Here is a 24,387-nt window from a genome sequence, read left to right on the forward strand (position 1 = left end):
TTCCACACGCAAAATAGGGGCTTCCATGGCATTCTTAGGAAACATTCCCTTAGAAGATATTTGTAAGGCAGCCACATGGTCTACAACACACACCTTCACTAAACACACACGCCCACCCACGTCCCCGGGACCTGTATCTGTTCCAGCATTGTCTTACTTAGACATCACACATGGGCATATCTCTCTTTTCTACAAACTCCATCATTTCCCATCATGGCGAAAAACAATCTACTATGGAGTTGATGCCCATGCGCACTGTCGTCCAAGGGAGGAGTCACCTATCTCGTGACCAAAGACTTCTTCCGAAGACAACAACAACCTGCAAGCATCCGAGCCCAACACCAGATGGCGATCTACTATCATAAGTGTGTGGCTCTGCAGCTCTATATGCCAAGAACAGATGCATACTGGTAAGAAGCATATTCCTTTTAGGCTTGGGATCTCTCCTGATGCAAGTACTGACCCTTCTTGAAGGATCTCTCCTGCCACAAGTACTCACCCTTCTTGAAGGCTCTCTCCTGATGCAAGGACTCACCCTTCTTGAAGGATCTCTCTTGACGCAAGTACTCACCCTTCTTGATGGATCTCTCCTGTCACTAGTACTCACCCTTCTTGAAGGATCTCTCCTGTTACTAGTACTCTCCTGACACAAGTACTCACCCTTCTTGAAGGATCTCTCCTGTCACTAGTACTCGCCTTTCTTGAAGGATCTCTCCTGACACAAGTACTCGCCTTTCTTGAAGGATCTCTCCTGACACAAGTACTCACCCTTCTTGAAGGATCTCTCCTGTCACTAGTACTCACCCTTCTTGAAGGATCTCTCATGACACAAGTACTCACTCTTCTTGAAGGATCTCTCCTGACACAAGTACTCACCCTTTTTGAAGGATCTCTCCTGTCACTAGTACTCACCCTTCTTGAGGGATCTCTCTTGACACAAGTATTCACCCTTCTTGAAGGATCTCTCCTGTCACTAATACTCACCCTTCTTGAAGTATCTCTTGTGACACTAGTACTCACCCTTCGTGAAGGATCTCTCCTGACACAAGTACTCACCCTTCGTGAAGGATCTCTCCTGCCTCTAGTACTCACCCTTCTTGAAGGATCTCTCCTGCCACAAGTACTCACCCTTCTTGAAGGATCTCTCCTGACACAAGTACTCACCCTTCTTGAAGGATCTCTCCTGTCACTAGTACTCACCCTTCTTGAAGGATCTCTCCTGTCACAAGTACTCACCCTTCTTCAAGGATCTCTCCTTACACAAGTACTCACCCTTCTTGAAGGATCTCTCCTGTCACTAGTACTCACCCTGCTTGAAGGATCTCTTCTGACAAGTACTCACCTTTCTTGAAGGATCTCTCCTGACACATGTACTCACCCTTCTTGAAGGATCTCTCCTGTCACTAGTTCTCACCCTTCTTGAAGGTTCTCTCGTGACACAAGTACTCACCCTTCTTGAAGGATCTCTCCTGCCACAAGTACTCACCCTTCTTGAAGGTTCTCTCCTGATGGAAGGACTCACCCTTCTTGAAGGATCTCTCCTGTCACTAGTACTCACCCTTCTTGAAGGATCTCTCCTGCCACAAGTACTCTCCCTTCTTGAAGGATCTCTCCTGACACAAGTACTCACCCTTCTTGAAGGATCTCTCCTGTCACTAGTACTCACCCTTCTTGAAGGATCTCTCCTGACACAAGTTTTCACCCTTCTTGAAGGATCTCTCCTGTCACTAGTACTCACCCTTCTTGAAGTATCTCTTGTGACACTGGTATTCACCCTTCGTGAAGGACCTCTCCTGACACAAGTACTCACCCTTCGTGAAGGATCTCTCCTGTCACAAGTACTCACCCTTCTTGAAGGATCTCTCCTTACACAAGTACTCACCCTCCTTGTAGGATCTCTCCTGTCACTAGTACTCACCCTGCTTGAAGGATCTCTCCTGACAAGTACTCACCTTTCTTGAAGGATCTCTCCTGACACATGTACTCACCCTTCTTGAAGGATCTCTCCTGTCACTAGTACTCACCCTTCTTGAAGGTTCTCTCGTGACACAAGTACTCACCCTTCTTGAAGGATCTCTCCTGCCACAAGTACTCACCCTTCTTGAAGGCTCTCTCCTGATGCAAGGACTCACCCTTCTTGAAGGATCTCTCCTGTCACTAGTACTCACCCTTCTTGAAGGTCTCTCCTGCCACAAGTACTCACCCTTCTTGAAGGATCTCTCCTGACACAAGTACTCACCCTTCTTGAAGGATCTCTCCTGTCACTAGTACTCACCCTTCTTGAAGGATCTCTCCTGACACAAGTATTCACCCTTCTTGAAGGATCTCTCCTGTCACTAGTACTCACCCTTCTTGAAGTATCTCTTGTGACACTGGTATTCACCCTTCGTGAAGGATCTCTCCTGACACAAGTACTCACCCTTCGTGAAGGATCTCTCCTGCCTCTAGTACTCATCCTTCTTGAAGGATCTCTCCTGCCACAAGTACTCACCCTTCTTGAAGGACCTCTCCTGTCACTAGTACTCACCATTCTTGAAGGATCTTTCCTGTCACAAGTACTCACCCTTCGTGAAGGATCTCTCCTGCCACTAGTACTCACCCTTCTTGAAGGATCTCTCCTGTCACTAGTACTCACCCTTCTTGAAGGATCTCTCCTGTCACTAGTACTCACCCTTCGTGAAGGATCTCTCGTGACACAAGTACTCACCGTTCGTGAAGGATCTCTCCTGCCACTAGCAACCCCAAACCTTCTTGCAGTCAATCATGTCGGCACAACATACTAACTTCGTAGACTTGCACACGCATACCACATGCGTGCCTGAAACCAGTTGCCAAACAACTTTGTTCCAGCATATTTTAAATTAAGTTTACACTTTCCCCATTGTAGTGCTGATGGCTACACACAGCAGTAGGGGCCAACCTGGGGCCAAGAGTGACCATAGAGTAAACTTCTTTTGGTGTGTTTGAAAGACCTGTAAGATCTAAATTGGCTGTCCAGCCTCTCCTTCATTTCACTGATGAGTCGTGTGTTGCTTTGTTTGCCCCACAGGCCTTAATTCTGACAGGAAACGTGTCTGCAGAGGAGGCCGCTATATTCTACTTCGACAGCTTAGAGAACCAGCATGTGGTAAGACGACTCCTACTGAGAAGATCCTGCCTCAGATTATTAGTCACATGAACCCTGCACATCCACTCTTTGTGTCAGCTGTGTATCTGCACTGCCGAGCTCAGGGTGTCATTGTCAATAGGATGCTTAAAGGTTTCTTGTACATGCAAGCCTCTGAGATCAGATTCTTACACCTTTCGTGTGTCTTTGCAGGAAGATGAGGAGGAGGATGAACGCTATTACAAAATGGTGTTTGTGGTGAACATGGAGCTCTCGATGGGGGTTGGCAAGGTAAGACTGTTGGTCTGTGTGAGAAGTTGGCCTGGTAAATGCTGACCACTAAATAAAGTGGGCACCTTGTACCAGTCCACACAACCCTTATTGATGACCTAGAGGTAGCTATGGAGAGCAGCCTTCAGGCTAAGTCTCGAAGTAATGTAAAGCAGCTTGGTTTAGCAGATTATAACTTCCTGAAAGACCAAATGAAAGGAGAACCACGCCAGGAATATATAAAATATATGTATTTATTACTAAACACTCTCTACTAACTTCTTTATGAGATTAGAGAACAAAGCACACAATATTAAATCAATAGAACGACAGTAAATAACAGAATACACAGTGGGCTCCAGGGGGAGACCAAACCATATACTAAGAAAGTGGTATAACAACCACGACTTGACTAGACACAGTGCCTAGAGCACACAGAATCGCTGGGACCCCAAGGAACCACCCAAGGTAGTGACACAGGGGACCCACGGAGGACGGGTGCAGTGTGAGAACACAGACGTGAGTTCCGTACAACTCTATGGGAAAGTCGAGGTTGGAATTTAAAGATTAAGGACACTTTGGAGAGGACTTCAAGCAAACCCTTTGGAACATAGAAGGTTCTAAGGCCAGCACCCTTGTGAGTACCGAGGTACCCGTGTTACCTATCCCAGGGGAGCCGCGTGCATAGGGGTCAAGCGGTGTCAGAAACGCTCGTTGATTTCAGTGGCGTGATCCGAAGAAGTGCTGCTGCCGGGAAGATGAAAAGTGTCCGGTGTGATCCAAGCCTGGATCGGAGCTGAGAAGAACCTGAAAGCAGAGGGGACAGAGTCTGGGTCACTTGACAGTGACCAGGGGTACGATAGACAAATGTCCACCGATGCCGGGTGTTTCATGTGAGAAGAGGTGAAGCTTGACTCTGCAGCCACGGGGATCAGGAGACGTCGACAATGACCAAAGTCCGGAGGGGAGCTGTCCCACAAGGGATGTTGAGTGCTGGGGAGTCAGTGGCTGGATTGAACACCAACAAGCCTTGGCAACTGCAACCCACTCGGTCAGAGAAAAGATGCTTTGGTGAGGACCAGCAAGGTCCTGGGGACTCTCCAAGCTATGCAGAGTCAGGGCACTTCTGGAGCAACCAGGAAAGCCCATGGAAAGTCAAAGTTACCTTCACAGGGACCCACAGGTCGACAGACTAGGGATCGCGATGGGACCTCGAGCTGAATCACAAAATACCAGTCCACGGAACACTCGTGGAGTATAGGCTGGAAATCTTCTGTGGAATTACTGCTCGGGGTCAGTACTACAAGTCCCTCAAAGCACAGCCTCAGGTATCGCCAAAAAGCATATGCTGCTGCAAATGTACACGGTGCACAGGGGTTCGGGTTGCATGGTCCCCACAAGGGATACGGACCTCAGAATAGCTGAGAGCGCAGATACCGGTCAGAGACCACGGGAACCCACCTCCTGTGTTGCAGAAATCTTCGGAGTCCTCAGGAGCGCAGGAGATACAAACCGGTCAGTTGCGTTTCAGGTGCCTGCCTTGCAGGGCAGTAACTCCTTTACTCCAAGGGAGATTCTTCAGTCATCCAGCGTCGTGCAGATTGTCGAAGTACTTGGTTTCTGTAGCAGAGTTTAGTCCAGGTAAAATCTAAAGTCCTGTAGTCAGGGGTTCCTACTTTATACCCAAGGAAGGGTGGGACAAACTCTGGGGACCCACCTATGGGAGGGTCAGGGCAGAGGGGTGGCTACACCCATGTTCTTTGTCCAGTTTCACGCCAGAGCAGGAGCAAATGGCTCCTGCAACCGCTTTGAGCTGGACTATGCACAGGGATACCAAATGTGCACCCACCCAGCCCTAATACACTAAAGCCTGTCTGGGAGGTGGTCACAACTCTCTGTGACAGGAAACCTATTGTCAGGCCTTCCTCTGCTCGAGTTTCGTCCAGCAGCAGGAGGGCAGACCCGTGTCTGTGGCTGCTAGTATCCATTTTGTGATGCCAGGGTCGAGAAAGCTGGTACCGGGTGTACCGGTGTTGTCATATGTCTCCCTCTAGGAGGGTGGAATCATATCTCCCCCACCAGTTACTGGCAAGGAGGTATGATTCCAAGGTGTTTGACACCAAACACAACATGTTTCCATGCAGCCGTTTTAAAGTTAGTATTTACCGCGAGGTTATAATGCACTTAGGTATATATGGTTGGCTGCATCATAAACAACCCCGGAATATAGGTTCTGAAGGCTGCAGAGGGGCTCTGCTCATGCAGGTGCACCCTCTCCCATAAAACCCAGCACCCTGCCTTCAGGATTGATAAGGCCTGCCATAGGGGTGACTAATAGGTTTATATGTGCAGTGATATGGGTATATATAATGAACCTATATCTAAGTAAGGGGTGCATGCACCACCTTACACAGGCTGCTGTAGCATACCTGTGGTGTCATTTTGAATGGTCTCCCAGGGGTGGCATAATACATGCTGCAGCCCCTGAGAGGCCTCTGGGGTACCTATGCCCTGTGTACATAATATACCATATACTAGGGACTTATAAGGGTACCCCAGAATCTAATATGGAGTGTACCTAAAGTACATGCAATCAATTTAGAGGCGATAGCAGCTAGACTGGGGTCCTGGATAGTAGGATCCCAGCCAGACTAATTCGAAAAACTGTGAAACATCAGCAAAAAGTGGGGGTAACTATAAGAAGCAGATCTTACTCTCCTACAGTCTGTGAAAGATTGACACAGATAGCTAATCTTCCAGATTGAGCCTTCCTAGGAAGCGTACCAGAACGCCAAAGTTGTTGCTGGAAAAGTTACAAATTTGTATTCCCCAAAGGCTGGTCAAATACTTCATGAAATAAAAGTGCCTCCCTGTGATTTAAACGCACATGGACATATCTGTCTGACTCTGCCCACTGCTTTGCTGTTCTGCGCACCCTTTCTGTGTTCTGACTTGTCAGTGACTCTTTCCCAGCACTGTCTGAGCCTCAGGGTCATTGCAGAGGGTTGGTGTCCCTGCAGGCCTTGCATCTGTCTCTGTGTGAAAAGCTGCTTAGACAGCATATCCTGTAACTGCAAGTTACCCTGGGGCTACTTAGGCACACATCACATAAGAAAGTAATTGATCACAAGTTCTATCCCACAGTGCTACCACACGTCTGCGCCGAGGAACATGGTTCTCGCCCATTACAGCTGCACTCTGTATTTGCATGCAACATGTCTAAACAAATGTTGAAATTCACCAAGAAAGAACTAACTGAGCTTATTTATGAGAGCTCTGCATCACTTTTGCACCACGTAAAGTGGTATATGTGTGACGCAGGGCTCTCATTTTGATTTATGAAGCCATGCAAAGCCACCCTGCGTGTCCTTGAGTGGCCTCATAAATCATGAGTAAGGTGACTCAGGGCAAATCTCTGCATCCCCTTGCTTTGTGCCCGGGTGGCATTACATGGGCGTTGCAGTTGGTTCTCCCACTCAACACCTTTGGAATTTGTTTCTGCCCCAGATTTACAAAGTGATATAAACCTGGGGAAGCGCCAAATCCGTATGCCTCCCGAGGTGAGACATAACGAGGAATGTGTTTATTTCTCCTTGTTTTTTCCTTTTTCTATGTGTGCTGAAGAGGAAAACGCCTCTTAGGATTGTTTTTGTGGAGGAATGTGTCTCTTTCTGCACAAAACCAATCCTGCATGCAACGGAGGCCCCTATGCACCATGGTGCGAGGGTGCCTACGTTGGCTCTAGGCTGCCGAAATGGCACAGGCGCAGGGAAAAAGGACAGGAATTCACCGTATTGTTTAAATACGGTGTATTCCTGCCCTTTCACTTTGGCATAGGGCAGCTCTTGTATTCCCCTTGTTTCTCTTTTATTGATCAATCAATCAATCAATGCATTTGTAGAGCGCACAACTCACCCGAGGGGGTCTCAAGGCGCTGGGTTGGGTGGGGGGGGGGGGGGGGGGGGTTTGCGACTGCTCGAACAGCCAGGTCTTGAGGGGTCTCCTGAAGGCCAGCATGTCCTGGGTCTGTCGTAGGCGGATGGGGTGGGTGTTCCAGGTTTTTGCGGCAAGGTGGGAGAACTATCTGCCGCCGGCGGTCGCTCGACGGATGCGGGAGACGGTGGCGAGGGCGAGGTCAGCGGAGCGAAGCTGGCGGTTCTGGGTGTAGAAGGTGAGTCATTTGTTGAGGTACGCTGGTCCGGTGTTGTGGAGATCTTTGTGAGCGTGGGTGAGGAGCTTGAAGGTGATCCTCTTGTTGACGGGGAGCCAGTGTAGGTCTTTCAGGTGGGCTGTGATGTGGCTGTGGCAGGGGATGTCGAGGATGAGGCGTGCAGAGGCGTTCTGTATGCGTTGTAGTCGTTTCTGGAGTTTGGCTGATGCTCCTGCATAGAGAGCGTAGCCGTAGTCCAGTCTGTTGGTGACAAGGGCCTGGGTGACTGTCCTTCTGGTACCAGTGGGGATCCATCTGTAGATCTTGCGGAGCATGCGGAGGGTGTTGAAGCAGGAGGAGAAGACGGCATTCACTTGCTGGGTCATTGGTAATGCGGAGTCCAGGATGACTCCCAGGTTGCGTGCGTGGTTAGTAGGCGTCGGTGCAGCTCCCAGTGCAGCCGGCCACCATGAGTCGTCCCAGGTGGAGGGGGTGGATCCGATGATGAGGACCTCCGTCTTGTCCGAGTTCAGTTTCAGGTGGCTGATCGTCATCCAATCGGCAATGGCCTTCATTCCTTCGTGGAGGTTGGATTTGGCGGTGGTGGGGGCCTTGGTGAGGGAGAGGATCAGCTGGGTGTCGCCGGCATCTGAGACGATGTTGAGGTTGTGCGATCTGGCGATGTTGGCGAGCGGTGCCATGTAGATGTTGAAGAGTGTCGGGCTGAGGGGCGATCCTTGGGGTACGCCGCAGATGATCTTGGTGTCTCTAGAGCGGAATTGGGGGAGACAGACACTCTGGGTTCTGCCGGTGAGGAAGGAGGTGGTCCAGTCCAGTGCTTTGTCGCGGATCCCTGTGTTGTGGAGGCGTGTGCGGAGGGTGTGGTGGCAGACGGTGTCGAAGACGGCTGAGAGGTCCAGGAGGATGAGGGCCGCGGTTCCTCCGTTGTCCATCATGGCCCTGATGTCGTCGGTTGCGGCGATGAGTGCTGTTTCGGTGCGGTGGTTGTTGCGAAAGCCGGATTGGGACGGGTCCAGGATGTTGTTCTTTTCGAGGAAGGAGGTCAGTTGCCTGTTGACGACCTTCTCGATGACTTTCGCCGGGAAAAGAAGGAGGGAGATGGGCCGGAAGGTCTTGAGGTCCTTGGGGTCAGCTTTGGGTTTTTTGAGTAGGGCGTTGATCTCGGCGTGCTTCCAGCTCTCCGGGAAGGTTGCTGTCTCTAAGGAAATGTTAATGGCTTTCCTGAGATGGGGTGCAATGGCGGTGCTGGCTTTGTTGAAGATGTGGTGTGGGCATGGGTCTGACGGGGATCCGGAGTGGATGGTGTTCATGATCTTGATGGTGTCATCGTCGTTAATGTTGGTCCAGGAGATCAGGCGGGTGGTGCGGGTGGTGGTCGTGGGGGTGGAGGTCTCAGTGGTTGTCGGGGTGGTCGTGGCGTTGAAGCTGTCGTGGATGTCTGCGATCTTGCGATGGAAGAAGATGGCCAGCGAGTCGCACAGGTCTTGCGAAGCTGGGATGTCGTTGGTGTTGGAGCTGGGGTTGGAGAGTGCCTTCACGATGTTGAAGAGCTCTTTGCTGTTGTGTGCGTTGCTGTCTAGGCGGTCTTTGAAGGAGCCAGATTTGGACGGGTCCAGGATGTTGTTCTTTACGAGGAAGGAGGTCAGTTGGCTGTTGAGGATCTTCTCGATGACTTTCGCTGGGAAAAGGAGGAGGGAGATGGGCCGGAAGTTCTTGAGGTCCTTGGTGTCAGCTTTGGGTTTTTTGAGTAGGGCGTTGATCTCGGCGTGCTTCCAGCTCCCCAGGAAGGTGGCGCTCTCGAAGGAGCTGTTGATGATTTTGCGGAGATGGGGTGTGATGGTGGAGCTTGCTTTGTTGAAGATGTGGTGCAGGCAGGGGTCAGATGGTGAACCGGAGTGGATGGTGTTAGTGATTTCGATGGTGTCTTCGTCGTTGACGTGGGTCCTGGAAAGCAGGGGTCAATGTTGATGTGGCTGGGGGGCGGTGAGCCTGTTGACGACATTCTCGATGACTTTCGCCGGGAAAAGAAGGAGGGAGATGGGCCGGAAGTTCTTGAGGTCCTTGGGGTCAGCTTTGGGGTTTTTGAGTAGGGCGTTGATCTCGGCGTGCTTCCAGCTCTCCGGGAAGGTTGCTGTCTCGAAGGAAATGTTGATGGCTTTCCGGAGAAGGGGTGCGATGGCGGTGCTGGCTTTGTTGAAGATGTGGTGTGGGCATGGGTCTGACGGGGATCCGGAGTGGATGGTGTTCATGATCTTGATGGTGTCGTCGTCATTAATGTTGGTCCAGGAGATCAGGCGGTTGGTGTGGGTGATGGTCGTGGGGGTGGAGGTCTCAGTGGTTGTCGGGGTGGTCGTGGCGTTGAAGCTGTCATGGATGTCTGCGATCTTGCGATGGAAGAAGATGACCAGCGAGTCGCACAGGTCTTGCGAAGGTGGGATGTCGTTGGTGTTGGAGCTGGGGTTGGAGAGTTCCTTCACGATGGTGAAGAGCTCTTTGCTGTTGTGTGCGTTGTTGTCTAGGCGTTCTTTGAAGGAGCCAGATTGGGACGGATCCAGGATGTTGTTCTTTTCGAGGAAGGCGGTCAGTAGCCTGTTGAGGATCTTCTCGTTGACTTTTGCCGGGAAAAGGAGGAGAGAGATGGGCCGGAAGTTCTTGAGGACCTTGGGGTCCGCTTTGGGTTTTTTGAGTAGGGCGTTGATCTCGGCGTGCTTCCCATCCCCAGGAAGGTGGCGGTCTCGAAGCAGCTGTTGATGATTTTGCGGAGATGGGGTGCGATGGTGGAGCTTGCTTTGTTGAAGATGTGGTGCGGGCAGGGGTCAGATAGTGAACTGGAGTGGATGGTGTTCGTGATTTTGATGGTGTCTTCGTCGTTGACGTGGGTCCTGGAAAGCAGGGGGTCAATGTTGATGTGGCTTAGGGGCGGTGAGTCTGAGGTGTCTGTGTAAGTCGGGGAGGCCTGGTTGCTGAAGCTGTCTTGGATGTCTGCGATCTTGCGGTGGAAGAAGGTGGCTAGGGAGTCGCAGAGGTCTTGTTGTCTTGGGATGTCGTTGGAGTTGGAGCTGGGGTTGGAGAGTTCCTTCACGACGTTGAAGAGCTCTTTGCTGTTGTGTGCGTTGTTGTCAATGCGCTCTTTGAAGGATGTCCTTTTGTCGGTATGGATGAGTTGGTGGTGTCTGCAGATGGCGCTCTTGTAGGCTGTGTTGCTGTCTGGTATCTGTTTGTGGTGCCACTTCTTCTCGAGCCTACGGCAGACCTGCTTGGATGCCTGGAGGTCGGCGATGAACTAGATGGCTTTTCTGTCGGAGCGTCTGTTCAAGGGTTTCTTGATCGGGGCGAGAGTGTTGGCGCAGTCGCCGATCCATTGCCTGAGGTTGAGGGTGGCAGAGTCGGTGTCGGTAGTGTCCGTTGGTGGGTTTCGGGCGAGAGTGGTGACTAGCTGGTCTTTGGTGACTTTGCTCCAGCTTCGGTGGGGGGCCCGATTTGTGCGGTGGTACGTGATAGGTTTCCCGAAAGTGAAGTGGACGCAGCAGTGGTCGGTCCAGTGGAGTTCGGTGGTGTGGCTGAAGGTGACATGGTTGCTGGCTGAGAAGATGGGGTCGAGCGTGTGTCTGGCGGAGTGGGTGGGAGTCGTGACGAGCTGTTTGAGTCTGAGGTTGGCAAGGTTGTCGAGCAGGGTGGTGGAGTTGCTGTCGTTGGTGTTCTCGAGGTAGTGGAAGTTCAGGTCTCCGAGGAGGATGTAGTCTGTGGATGCAAGGGCGTGCGTGCTGACGAAGTCGGCGATGGAGTCGGTGAACTGTGGTCGGGGACCGGGTGGTCTGTAGATGAGGGTTCCTCTGAGGGTGGTGTTGGGGTCGGTGTGGATCTGGAAGTGCAGGTGTTCGGCGGTGATAAGCGCGTCGTCGGTGCTGGTCGAGATTCTGAGGGTGTTTCTGTGGACGATGGCGATTTCTCCTCCTGTTCCATTGGTGCGGTCCCTGCGGGTGATCTTGTAGCTGTCAGGGATGGCTATGGAGATGTTGGGTGCCGAGGGGGGGTTCATCCAGGTCTCCGTCAGGAAGGCGACATCTGGGGAGGTGGAGTCGAGTAGGTCCCAGAGTTCGATGGCGTGTTTGCGGGCGGAGCGGGTGTTGAGTAGAAGGCATCGGAGGCTGTTGCGACCTACCCCGGTGGGCGTGGTGGTGTGTTAGAGGCTGGTGTTGCGGCAGTTCCAGCAGGAGAAGAGTCCATGGGTCTGCTTCGGGGTGGCCTGGAAGCAGGTGTGTGATCTGCCGGCGTTGAGTGTGTGGAGGCTGCTGGCGTCGTAGCGGCGTCGGGTGTTGTGGTGTTCCAGGGGGTCTGGTGCGGTCCAGGCGCGGACGTGCGCAGACGGGCTTGCCTTAGGCGCGCGGCCGCCATTATAAGGGGAGGTGGGAGGGAGGAGCAGATGGGAGGCGGGAGGACGAATGGACAGGCAGGGTGCGGGGACGCAGCGGCTGGAAAAAAACAGGCGAAAATAACGGGGGCACAGAGAGCAAAAGGGCACCAGCGGGGGCAGGGTGAGGGGCACAAAAGGCAAAGGCAAGAGGGACACAGAGGCCAAAAGAAACAGGAGACAACAAAAATCAACGAAACAGTTTACAGTGAATAACACAACTCAGGCAGAGGGGCCTAGAACCTACGCCGGTGGCAGAGAGCAGAGGGACACGGTCACACAGGTGGTGCTGTGCGGCGTGGGGGAGCGACCTACCTGAAATCACGAGTAAAATCATGTCATTTCTCTTCCATCCTGCCCTCCAGGGATCCTGTGCCTAATAACTTACTTGTTCCCTGTCTGTCATCTAGTATTTACTGTGGCAGCAACAAGGCCTACAAACCAGCACTCTGCAAGAGCTCATTCCCAGTGGTTTAAGGCCAAATGATTGCATCTTACACACAGAAATACGTGATTTTGTGGCCGAAATTTAATTTGTGAGCAGGACAACGAACGTCTCTGGGTCGTGATCGAATGGGGATCATATCAATTGTTCTAGGGGTGAGGAAAGGATGAAAACAGGGGTGACAAGAATGACAGAATTGCTGGGAGTCTATACCCACGGTACAGTGGGTGAGCAGGGCTGAAGAAAATAGATTAACAAAATTTGAAGTTCGTGAAAATTCTGTTCCTGGAAGTAAACATCACTCACTCACATATGGAGGCGGCTGGGAGGTATTCCTTAGCACTCCAAGGTCGATCAAGTGGGTAGGCAGAGCTCTAGAAGGAGCGTAAGGGCACCTATTACTGCCTGCCCTATTAGCCCCTTGCCCATACCCACCAGCTCAAGACTCTTTTTTCTTTTTTTTTCCTATTGGTGGGAAGGAGATGGATAAAGGGCGGAGCAGCCCATCCCGCCAGAAGACACGAATCAGGAGATGGAAACTGGGGGGAGATGGACCATCATTGTTTCTTGTCCCGCCGCTTCCGGTACCCACCGCTGGGTTTAGTTTCATACAGCTGCTTCGTCTGCCCTTGGATCTCTGTCTGGGAAGAAGATTGTAAGAAGGCACTGTGCATCTGTGCCAGACGTTGTTGTTTTTTTGTATCACTTCTTTATGGGAAACAGACACAGTTGTGCCCCGGCAAGTTGCTGGACATTCTTTGGATTTTTTTCTTGGGCTAATACAAAATCTATATAGTTTACAGCGAACATACGCACATCTGTGCCCCAGTGAGGAGCTGGGCGGCGTTCGGATATTTTCTTGAGCTAAGGAAAATTCCAAGCAGCTTCTGGCTCCTGCTGGGACACGGACAATGTCTGGGCCTAGGGTCGGTCAGCACCAAGGGCATCCTAGCAGCCCCAAACATTTATGAACAGTAGACACCTGGGGGTGTGTCCTGGGTGGATGCCACCCCTTTCTGGTACCCAGAATTCCACAGGGCAAGCATTGAATAAAAAAATAATGTTCTCATATGTCTGTAACATAACGTTCTGGAATTTGTGGGGAACAGCAAAACTCCGACCACCCGATGTCCCACTTTCTACTAATGGAAGCAGCATCACGCGTGTGGTCTGCGGCATCACATTTAATTGAACAGTGCATTGGAGAATATTGAGCACAGGTGCGTGAAGGTGCACTGTGATCATGTCTGTATGACTGTGCGTGAGTTAATGTGAGCGAGAGTCAGGGAAGGAATGAGTCTGAGCGAGTGATAAGGAGTGACAGTAAGGACCAGTATGTGTGAGAATGAATGTGAGCGAGTGAGAGAGAAAGACACTGAGTGTTACCTTGTGCGAGACTGAGTCACAGTAAGACTGAGTAATTCAGAATGAGTGACAATGAGTGGGAGTGAGTGAAACAGAGTGGGCCGGAGTAGAATGAGTGAGAATTTGTGAATTAGTGAGACCAAGTAAGACTGAGTGGGCCGGAGTTCAATGAGTGAGACTGTGAATGAGGGAGACCAAGTAAGACTGAGTGGGCCGGAGTTGAATGAGTTAGACTGTGTGAATTAGTGAGTGTGAGAAAGTGCCATCTTTCTTGCATGGTATGCCCCCACTTTTTGCTGAATGTACTTTGATTGAGTGTGCTCTGGACTCCTGCCAATCAGGTGCCCAGGGCCTATGTTCCTTCCCTAAAACAAAACAAACCCAAATTGGCAAACCATGGCCACATGTCAGCTCCTGGTAAATGGTACCCTAGGTACCCAGGGCCTTGTGACCAGGGAAGGCCTCTAAGGGCTGCAGCACTCCTTGTGCCACCCTTAAAGGCCCTGTACCCTTACACACACACACTGCCTTTGCAGGCTGAGTGTTTGGGTGCAAGATAAAAACAAAGTCGACATGACACACATCCCTGTGTGCCATGCCCGTCACCTACACTGCCATGGCATACATCAGCCACCCCTCTAGCTGGGTGCCTTATGCCAATGGTGTGGGCACAGGAGCAGGAGCCCTGTGCCCCTACAGTGCCCAGGTCCATTCCTGAGCACTGTGAGTGCAGTGCTGCCATTTAAGAGTACATGGTGCTGAGAGCTCGTCAAACACGAGCTCCACAGCACCATAATGGCAACACTAAAGACTGAGAAGTTTGGTATCAAACTTCTCCGCACATTAAACCCACACTGATGCCAGTGTGGGATTTAATGTACCAAGCACCCCAGAGGGCATCCTAGAGGTGCCCCCTTAAACCTAACCTACAATCCACGTCTGCTCTGAGGCTGCCTAGGCTGCCACCCAGCAGACATGTTGCTGGACCCCTGGGTAGGAGAGCCCCTGCTCTCCTGGGCCTGCAACAATGCACATCCTGGGCGAGGTGCTAAATCTCCTCCCCCAGGATGGGCAGGGGGAAGCTTCAAAGGCATGCCGCCTCTGTGAGCTTCCCCAGGCCACTGCAACCCTCTACTCTGGCGGGAAGCTTTGGCCGGAAACCCCAAATAAGGACAGGGGATGTGCCAGCCTGCCAACCCCCCCCCCCCCTCAGGTGGGGGAGGCGAGGTGAAGCACATCTCCGGGCTCTCGCCATCTTGAAGATGGGGAGCCCTGCCCTATCAGGACTAGGCTACTGCCCCCGTCCCACAGGAGAGAGGCAGGATAGGGGGTGTACCCACCCCAGGACAGGGACCCATTGGTCCCTGCCCTTCACCTACCTGTAACGCCCCTAAATCTAGTATTTAGGGGCACCCTGAACCTTCCTACCCCAGATTCCAGATTCAAAACTACAAAGAAGAGCAAGAAGAAAGAAGACCTGCCCTGCAGCTGCTAAAAAGAGGAAGACACCAACTGCTTTGGCCCCAGCCCTACCGGCCTGTCGACCCTCGAACCTGCTCCTGCTCCAACCCGGCATCTCTTGTGGCCAGCAACCTCACAAACCCTGGAGGACCTGGCTACCTTTTGGCTCTAAGCCCCTGGGACTCCCATGAGTAGAGGCTCTACTCAAAACCTACCTCTAATCCCTGGCAGCAGCCCGGAACCGCGAACCCAGCACACTCTGCACCAGCCAAGCCTGGCCAGTGCCGGAGTGAACAAAGACCACAAGGACGACCCCACGGCGACTGTGACCCCGAGTCGGGCACCCAAGGACCTCCCTCGACACTCCTGAAGAAGCCTGCAGCCTCAGAACAAGGTGCCTCTCCCTACCGCGATCAACATAGGGTAAGATTTCTCGACACCAAAAGGCACCCCTGCACGCGGCGCCCTGCGGCCCCCTGTGCCCAATCCCGGGGTACCAACCTATCCTCCAACTACCCAACTTACCTCTCGAAGTGGTGGTGGCACCTGAAGAATCCTCGTCCCCGAGCTTGCAGTCCTTTTCTAAACCGGAGATTTCCCATTGAAATCAATTGAGCGCCCGAAGGCTCAAAAGCACTCTGCACCCAGCCGCCCGTGTGGCCCTGGCAGTGAAAACTCTACACCTACCTACTTCCCCACTTGCCCCGAGTAAGTGACCAGGAGCCCAGCTCCCACAGCCGCGTGGCTTGCCAGTCAGCAGCCACCAACCAAGGCCCCCCTATCCCTCATAGGATAACATTGGGCCTAACTCTCTCTGCACCCGGCCGCCCTAGAGTCGCTGAGGGTGAACCAACTGTACCTACCTGACCCTGGGGGACCCCTGAGTCTATGCACAGAACCTCAACTCTGCCAGTCGAGTACTTACCCTTCAACCGATAACTCTATTTTCCTCATAGGGTAACATTGACTGGCTTTTTCCTGAAATTTCTTCTAAGTGTGGACTTTTCAAATCTTAAAATATTCACCAAAAATCAGCCGAGTAACGAAAACGAAATTACTCACCTGCTCTTAGGTGAGCTCCCAGTGCTGGATCTTGGTGCCCAGCACTGACTCTGAACAATACTTACAACTGTACTTACCCTTAACCCAATTTTCTTCCGTACGAAATCATTGACTGTTTTTCTGTGAAATTTCTTCTAAGTGTCAATTTCTGCAATCTTTAAATATTCTTCAAAAATCATATAATATCTGAAAACGTAATTACTTACCTGTTTTGGATAAAGGTCCCAGTACTGAGTCTAGGCACCCAGTACTGGATTACAAAAGTAACGAGAATATACTGTACCTACAACTTGAATTTCCTTCCATAGGGAATCATTGACTGTTTTCTTTGAAATATTTTCTGAGTGTCAACTTTTAAAATAGCTAAATATTGTTTAAAAATCATTACAGTAATTAAGTCGACTTTCATCACTTGATTCTGAGTACTGACCCAGGACTGAATCTAGGATCCAGTCCTGGAATTCCAAAAGTAATCTAAAAAGTAATCTGTTGCAAATAACTTGAATTTTCCATTGAGCTCAATGCATTGTTGTGTTTAAAATAGAGTTGCCTATTGCAACCAATTGTAACTGTTTACAAAAGTCAATTGCATATTGCAAAAGTATTTATATGAAACATCTCCTTCTGAGAAAGTATATTTTAAATCCAAGTGTTGGTTCTAAAATAAAACAAGCATATATTTTTTATATATAAACCATTGGCCTAGAGTTCAGTTCTTGAGTGTGTGAGACCATTTGCTGACTGAGTGTGTGCAACAAATGCTTTACACTGTCCTCTGATACTGCCTTACTGCTCGACCAAGCTACCACTTTAGAGAGTAAGGTTATATCTAACTTTAGCCTCTGTCAAACCCTGGGGGACTGTGGACTCTACACCCTGTACCTATTAAGGAACAGTATATACAGAGCCACTTTCTCACAGTGAGACCAAGTAAGACTGAGTGAGTCAGAGTGAGACGGTAAACCAAGTGCAAGAAAGTGTGAGAGAACCCTTCAAGAAAAAAAAGCTCTTTGGAATTCAAGCCAAGGATTTCGAGCCAAGGATGACGCCTCACCACTTTTAAAGGTCACCAGCCGCCACTGTGGCCCTGCATCCCCAGGGATTCCTGTGGATATCCTTCCTTTTGACCGCTTGTTCCCAGTGAATTGCTATTTCCAATGTCACAGTCCTCTGTGGCTGCCTTATGGCTCCAGCCTTGTTCATCAGCCGGATGTCCCTTTTGCTAGTCTGATCTACAACTTGGGCTGTAATTGTGTACATACATCCACAGTGCAAATTCTTATTTAAAATTAGTACAAAAACATCGATCTACAGGCCAGCTTAGTAGCTGTGGCTCTTTGGCTGCAGAGTAAGTGGCAGCAGGCACAGGTGCTCATTGGTGATGGGAGGAAACACCTCTCAACATCTGGCTTCCCAGCGTGAGGCCTTGCTCCCTCATACATGACAACACGTGTGGAAGCTGCAGCTGAGGCTTTCTCTAAACCTCATCTTTATCACTTCTAGATTCAGCGCTGTGTGGCTGTGATGTCAGAACTGCATGTACTTTACTGGAGTCTGTGAATTTGTGGTACAGCAGCCGCTGTCCGGAACTCCCACGATTTCAATATAAATGTAGAAAAATATGATATTTTGCTAATAACTAAAAATGTTCCCGAAATAATTTAACATAGCAAGACTAATACAGTCAGTCAGCACCAAAAAGCATTTATTGGTTACTAAGCACTCTACAAAACACCATAACACAACATAGCATACCTAGCTACCCCTGAAAGCTGTGGTCTTCACAGGGACAAATACCTCATCTAGGGGAAGTACTCTGTGCTGCTCTCGCTCCTTGCAGCAGGAGTTAACTGCTTGATACGCAGCAGCATTCAAAGCCTGTTCCAAACATTTCTGACACTTTCAAGCACCTGTGCGGGAGCATCCACCAACTACCACATCTGAGCATCACCAACCTCCAAACCCACTGTTTACCCACCTACCAGGCATGATGCAGCAGGTGGTTTTCCTTATGAGCAGTGCTGCCTTTTTTAGGTGGAGCCTAGAACAGTGCATGCGCTGTTGCTCGACTTTTAGTAAAGTGGATCTCGAAAGTGCTACCCAGGCATTTGCTGGCTGGCTACAAGCATGAGTGCACGTGCGCGTGCACGCGCGGCCATCTGCCTTTCCTGTGCAGCATCTGTCTTTCCTCTCCCTTGCTCCCTGCCTCTGCCCCTCCCCCCACTGCTGCGTGCGCATCCCTAGCATCATCGCGATCACTTTCGCTTTCAGAGTGATCGCGATGACTTTCGCTTTTACGGCCGCGCAGCGTTACTTTTACTGCCGCGAGGCCAGTGCTTGTTGAAAGCATGATTTGTATGGTGGCCTGAGCGTCTCTACAAAGGTGAGTTTAGATTACAACTTGTAAATTAGCTTAGCACACTGCCCTGGTTTCATCAAATATGAAGACGGCTGTTCTGCCTCTGACTGACTGCTCAAACCCTGTGCGTCCTGACGAGCGCTAGTCTTTACTCACTCACTCAGCTCCTCCGTGATTTTCTCACCTGCTCTTTCACACCTCGACTCATCATTCGCTTATTTACCCAGACCTCGACTCATTCTGCCATCCTCATGCCCATTCGTTCCCTCTTTTGCTGAAGCGACATATTGTAACAAGTGTGTGCATGTGGGAGTTTGCACATATCGGAATATCTATACGTGCATCAGAGTTGTTTGTGTGTTTATCTGTGCGTTTTGTGCAGGCGTACGTACCTGCATAGGTATGTCTGTGTTTTGGGAATGTATGTGTGCGTATCCATGAGGCTGTGTGTCAGTGTATATTGTGTATGTGCGTATGCTTTGCGTGCAAGGCAGTGCTGCATTGAGCCCACTACTCAGCTCTGTACATAAAACCTCTTCTATTTATGGAGTCCTAATTTCAAGGGTGGGCGTTGGCTACGTAGTAGATGTATAAAGCACAATGCACTATATAATTGTCATTTTACTATACGTGTAGCTCCTATTGGTGTCAGCCAGGTTCATCTGAGGTCTGCCTCCTAAGCAGCAGTTACCGCGCTTCCAATCCATCTTAGAGCCCGCACAGCACGCGCCTGCCTGCCTGCCTGGCTTCCTTCGCTGCTTCTGAGACACTTCATAGTTTAAGGGGCTGGCCACAGTGCTTAATTTGAGCCCTTGTTTTCAGGTATTCAGCATTGGCACTTAATTCTCTATGCCGGCACGCATGACAGTCCGCCACATAGTGGCACTGTATGTTTATTTTTCAGATGCGCACATGGACGAGTGTTTCATGATTCAATATACATTAAAAGAATTAACAGTACCAGTCAATCCAGACCGGTTTTAAGCTTTGCGTAACCTCTAATAGTCCGAATTGTCATTCACAAGTGTGATGCTTTTGTGTTGATAATGGCAGCGCTGGCAGGGGCGATGAATGGTACAAGCTGCGGTGACCTTTTGAGAAGGGCCCTGGCATTTACTGTTCTTTTTACGAATTAAGCGCTGCATACGACTTTAAATAATGCCTGGCTGTTGGTGCATCTCCAGTGACTTCTTGTGCCATCAATGTGTGTATTCCTGGTTTCGTGACTGTGTATGGTGTCCTGCACGTCTGGTGCATGTTCGTCCCCCTTTCTGTACATGGGCGTAACATAGGTCCATGGTTGACCTCTTCCCATGGACCATTCAACCTAAGGCCAATGTACCTCTGCGCGATACCCAAATCCTAGGTTCCCCTCGCCAGGTTTGCAGAGGGCACTGCTACTTTTACGTCTGGCATCACATCATAAGGACTCTTGAAAATAGCATATTGGTAACAATTCTTTAAAATATGCATAGAGTTGACTTGACTCTCAATAATAGCCAATGGCTATTTGGCGCATCACTGGCCCTGGGAAAGTGCTTTCTTCAGAATGTGCGAGGGGCTATTTTACATTTAACAACTACAACCAATCAGCATGCTCTTACATTCAATTTTAAATCGTCTATATGCAGTCAGTTCAGACACGACTTCTTTATGCTAACCACCCCACTCCAATTTGGCTACGCTCACATTCTGGGTTGAATGTGTGCGTGCAAATACAATATATGCCCTTTGTATGAGCACTCTGAAGCCAGGCCAATACTTGTTTTGTATTCCATTACGTCTGGGCATCCACGAGACCACCCGTCACTCACACGGATGCCTACGCCGCACGCTGTCCTGGCCTCAGCCCGGTCGTCATTCTAAGATACAAATGTTTATTGAGTTGTAACCGAGGGGTTAAAAATGGGGGAACTGAAAATGGTTATTTTACAGCGCAGGGGCGGAGCAAGAAGCTGCCCGGCAGCGCTGTGTCTTGAAAGCGATCATATTTGACTTTTTTTGTGAGTCTAACCATGTGTCACTTCATTACCACAGCAAGTCAACTGCGAAAAACGATCCTGGTACAGTTTTAATTAACTGTTATCTGGCTGATTAGTAGAAGAAGCATTGGCATAGCCAATAGGTCTCGCCTTCGGGAGCTTATAAGTATTTAGTTATCCAGCACAACATCCTTGGTGCAACAACATCAAGTGTTGCATGGCTAAACACTTATAAGGTCCCAAAGACGAGGCCTATTGGCTATGCCAATGCTTGTTCTTCTGATGTCACCCCATCCTGGAGTGGATGTGTTTTCATTAGATTGTTGAATTGGATTAGATTCCTGCTATTCACATTATGCGCGGCACGTACCATAGACTGCAAGCAGTATTGCGGTAATACAAGCAGTATTGTGGTACTGCAAGAGGTATTGCGATGCGGCAAGAAGTATTGCGATAATGCAAGCAGTATTGTGATAGCGCAAGCAGCACTGCGATAGCGCAAGCAGCATTGCAATATTGCAAGCAGCATTGTGATACTGCATACAGTATTGCGATACTGCAAGCAGTATTGCAGTGCTGCAAGCAATATTGCGATACTGCATGCAGTATTGCGATGCTGCAAACAGTATTGCGATGCTGCAAACAGTATTGTGATACTCCAAGTAGTATTGTGATGTTGCTAGCAGTAATAAGATACTGCAAGCAGTATTGCGATGCTGCAAGCAGTGTTATGATTCTGCAAGAAGTATGGTGGTGTGGCAAGCAGTATTGCAATACTGCATGCAGTAATGCGATGCTGCAAACACTATTGCAATGCGGGAAACAGTATTGCGATACTGCAAGCAGTATTGCAATCCTGCAAGCAGAATTGCCATTCGACAAGCAGTATTGCAATACGGCAAGCAGTATTGCGATATTGCACGCAGTACAGCGATGCTGCAAGCAATATTGAGATGTAGGAAGCAGTATTGCGATACTGCACACAGTACTGCGATGCTGCAAGCAGTATTGTGATGCGGCAAGCAGTATTGCGATGCTGCACGTAGTACAGCGATGCTGCAAGCAGTATTGAGATGCTGCAAGCAGTATTGCGATGCGGCAAGCAGTATTGCGATGCTGCACGTAGTTCTTGGCTGCTTACCACCCAAGGTCTTTTGAACCGGCGTCTTATGCCTTCTAGGTTGGAATTTTTCTGAGGCTTCTGAGAAACTGCCTGTAGTATATCTCCACGAAGGGGCCATTGCCAGAAGAGTTCTTGTGCTATGTGACAAAGCAGAAACTTGTGAGCTAAGATGATAGACATATGTACTGGGCATAGTATCTGAGTCACGTGTTGCAGTCCATCTTTTCAGCCACTTCATGCAAAGCATAGCTGACTTCCTTTCTGTACTCTGTTTTAGATCGCAGCTCAGGTGGGGCACGCTGCCGTCGGCCTGTACCAGCGAATGCAGGGAGAAGCGAAGCATCGAGAGATACTGTGCAGATGGGATGAACACGGGTAAGTTGGGGTCAGAGCCACTATCGGGAACGGAGCTCATGTCTTGCACACATCTCTGAGAGGTTGTTGAATTAGGCCTTTGAAAGGTCTACTGATTGATTCCCCAGATGCAACAACCTGTATTGAGTCAAGGTTAAATGGAGTTTTGTGGCCTCGTTGTGTGTCTGATGGGGGTCAGGTGTGGTGATCTTGTACATTATTCTACAGGCCGGATTTTTTTGTAACTTTGGAGCAGAGCTCTCAGGAGATGCTCAGCCTCATCGCACTCTCTTATAATGCGGGCGCATCCACCGGGGTCTCCATCCAATGACTGCAGCATTCCCCAATGTCTGTCTCTTTCTTATCACCAGCTAGGCTGCACGCCTTGACATGTAAGAAGAAAAGACACACGGTTCATATGTAAGGCACCACAGGAAGAATACGAACTGCTGTCAGGTTCCCTGAGTCACTCTCTAGCGCGCCCTCATTATCCCAGTCAACCTGCAACACAAACGCCTTTGTAACACTGGGGCCATCTTGTTTTTTGTTTTCTCTTCAATTGTGCTCTGACTTTCATCCAGATCCATCTTTCTTTAAGTTCAGTCAATAAATAAATTATATAAAAAATGTCCGTTCCCTTAATGCCGTGCGCCGGTTCTCTCTGGGGCGCCTGTTGTCATGCTTCAGAGCGGTCCTTACAACTGTTTCCTCAGCCTTGAAGGAGCTGGCTATAGTCACACCAGATACTTTACTACTGTATCAGCTCCAATTAACATTAAACTCAGAACCTGCTCATATGAGGGCCGCGTTAAACCTCCCATGCGTGGGAATAGCTTACGAAACAGCATGTGCCTCAGCCCCTGAGCGCACGTCTGGACGACCCCAGAGTCACTCATGTTGCTTCATCCCACTCACTGACATCCACCGTTTATTACTTTCCTTGTCCAGTCTCTAAAGACCCTTTCTATAGATACACAACAGAAGGAGAAAAATCAGCCTTTCTTCCATGTGCAGATTGCAGCTTTCCCCCTCCTTCCTTTCCTTCCTTAGCCTAATCAATACTTACATTATCTTCCCCAAAACAATGATTACCCCCCCCTAATACCTCCAGGGCAGCTTCCCACGTCAGACACTTCTAAATATACTGATTTGCGATGGCATCTGAACCGTGGTAGTGTTTTATCTTTCCGCAGCCTGCAGCAGACATTCACACAGCTTGCTTTTATATTACTTTAAAAATGACCATGAAAGAGCCGAAAAAATGAATTATCACCAAAGTTATTATTTCTTTACGCATGATTGGTACTAACTTGTGTATATTTATTGATACACCACAAAGCTACATTGAGTTATTTACAACATCGCTCAACACATAGACAAATTGATGCCACACAGCATTGGTTTCCGTAGGGCTGTTTTATTCATTTATTTATGTGTCATTCTTCTGTGTGTGGGCAGCAGACCTGTCACAACACGCTTGAAAACAGCATAACAGCATAAAACACAGCAGGGCGGAGGCACAAGGAAACCCAGATCCTTGTGGAAGCAACAGCACGAGGCAGACAGAATTCTAGGACCAAGGGTTTCTGAGCTGACCTTGGACGCGGGACCAAGCGGCCAGCCTCTTGTGTCTCATAGTGTCATGCAGCACTAAGTGTAGGAACGGAGGACAGCTACACAATGGTTCATGGTCTCTTCGTATGTGAGAGGGCTCAGAACACTCCTAAGTGGCCATGAATGACCCTGATTTCCGCTGTACGCTGATCAGGTGGTGGTCCAAGGTTTGGCATCAACGAGGGTGAGGCGCTAAAGCAGGACAACCTTCCTTCTGCTAAAACCAAAACGCCACTACATTTTCAAATACTTCTTTGTCCCAGACATTTCTGTAGTATTCATATGCGTGATTTGTTTTAGTATGCTTGACTACAGTTCTATTCAAATTAATCTTGGTTTTTCCTATTGCGCTAGTGCAAAGCACAGTTCTGTTTTTGACATTATGCGGCGTGTTTCTCTGGTGTTCAGGAATGTTGAATTCATAATTCAGATCCACATTCCACACAACACAGAATAGCTGGGTGTAATGTGCTTGCAAGAACCACCATGGCTGCCTGAAAGGTGTCTTGACTCAGACAGAAATGTTGCTGGGATTCAGAGAAAAAAGCCTTATTCGTGGAAAGCTAATGTCAACCTCAGTGCCACAGGGCTGCACCATGGAACAGAGGAGCCTTATGTAGCGACGTTGCAGCGCATTCTTTGTGTCTGTGCATGCTCAGACTTT

General features: G+C 49.7%; 1 protein-coding gene across 1 annotated transcript in view; it reads left to right on the top strand.

The window, feature by feature from the left end:
- Window positions 1-24,387, top strand: part of LOC146797281 (putative peptidyl-tRNA hydrolase 2) — a 137,098-nt gene that overhangs the window by 82,803 nt on the left and 29,908 nt on the right. Inside the window, exons 3-5 of the mRNA XM_085624250.1 lie at window positions 3,050-3,127; window positions 3,320-3,397; window positions 22,033-22,130. Coding sequence (XP_085480376.1) covers window positions 3,050-3,127; window positions 3,320-3,397; window positions 22,033-22,130 — 254 coding nt within the window. The remainder of the gene's footprint in view (window positions 1-3,049; window positions 3,128-3,319; window positions 3,398-22,032; window positions 22,131-24,387) is intronic.

Source organism: Triturus cristatus, chromosome 9, assembly GCF_964204655.1.
Source record: "Triturus cristatus chromosome 9, aTriCri1.1, whole genome shotgun sequence".
Classification (NCBI taxonomy): Eukaryota; Metazoa; Chordata; class Amphibia; order Caudata; family Salamandridae; genus Triturus; species Triturus cristatus.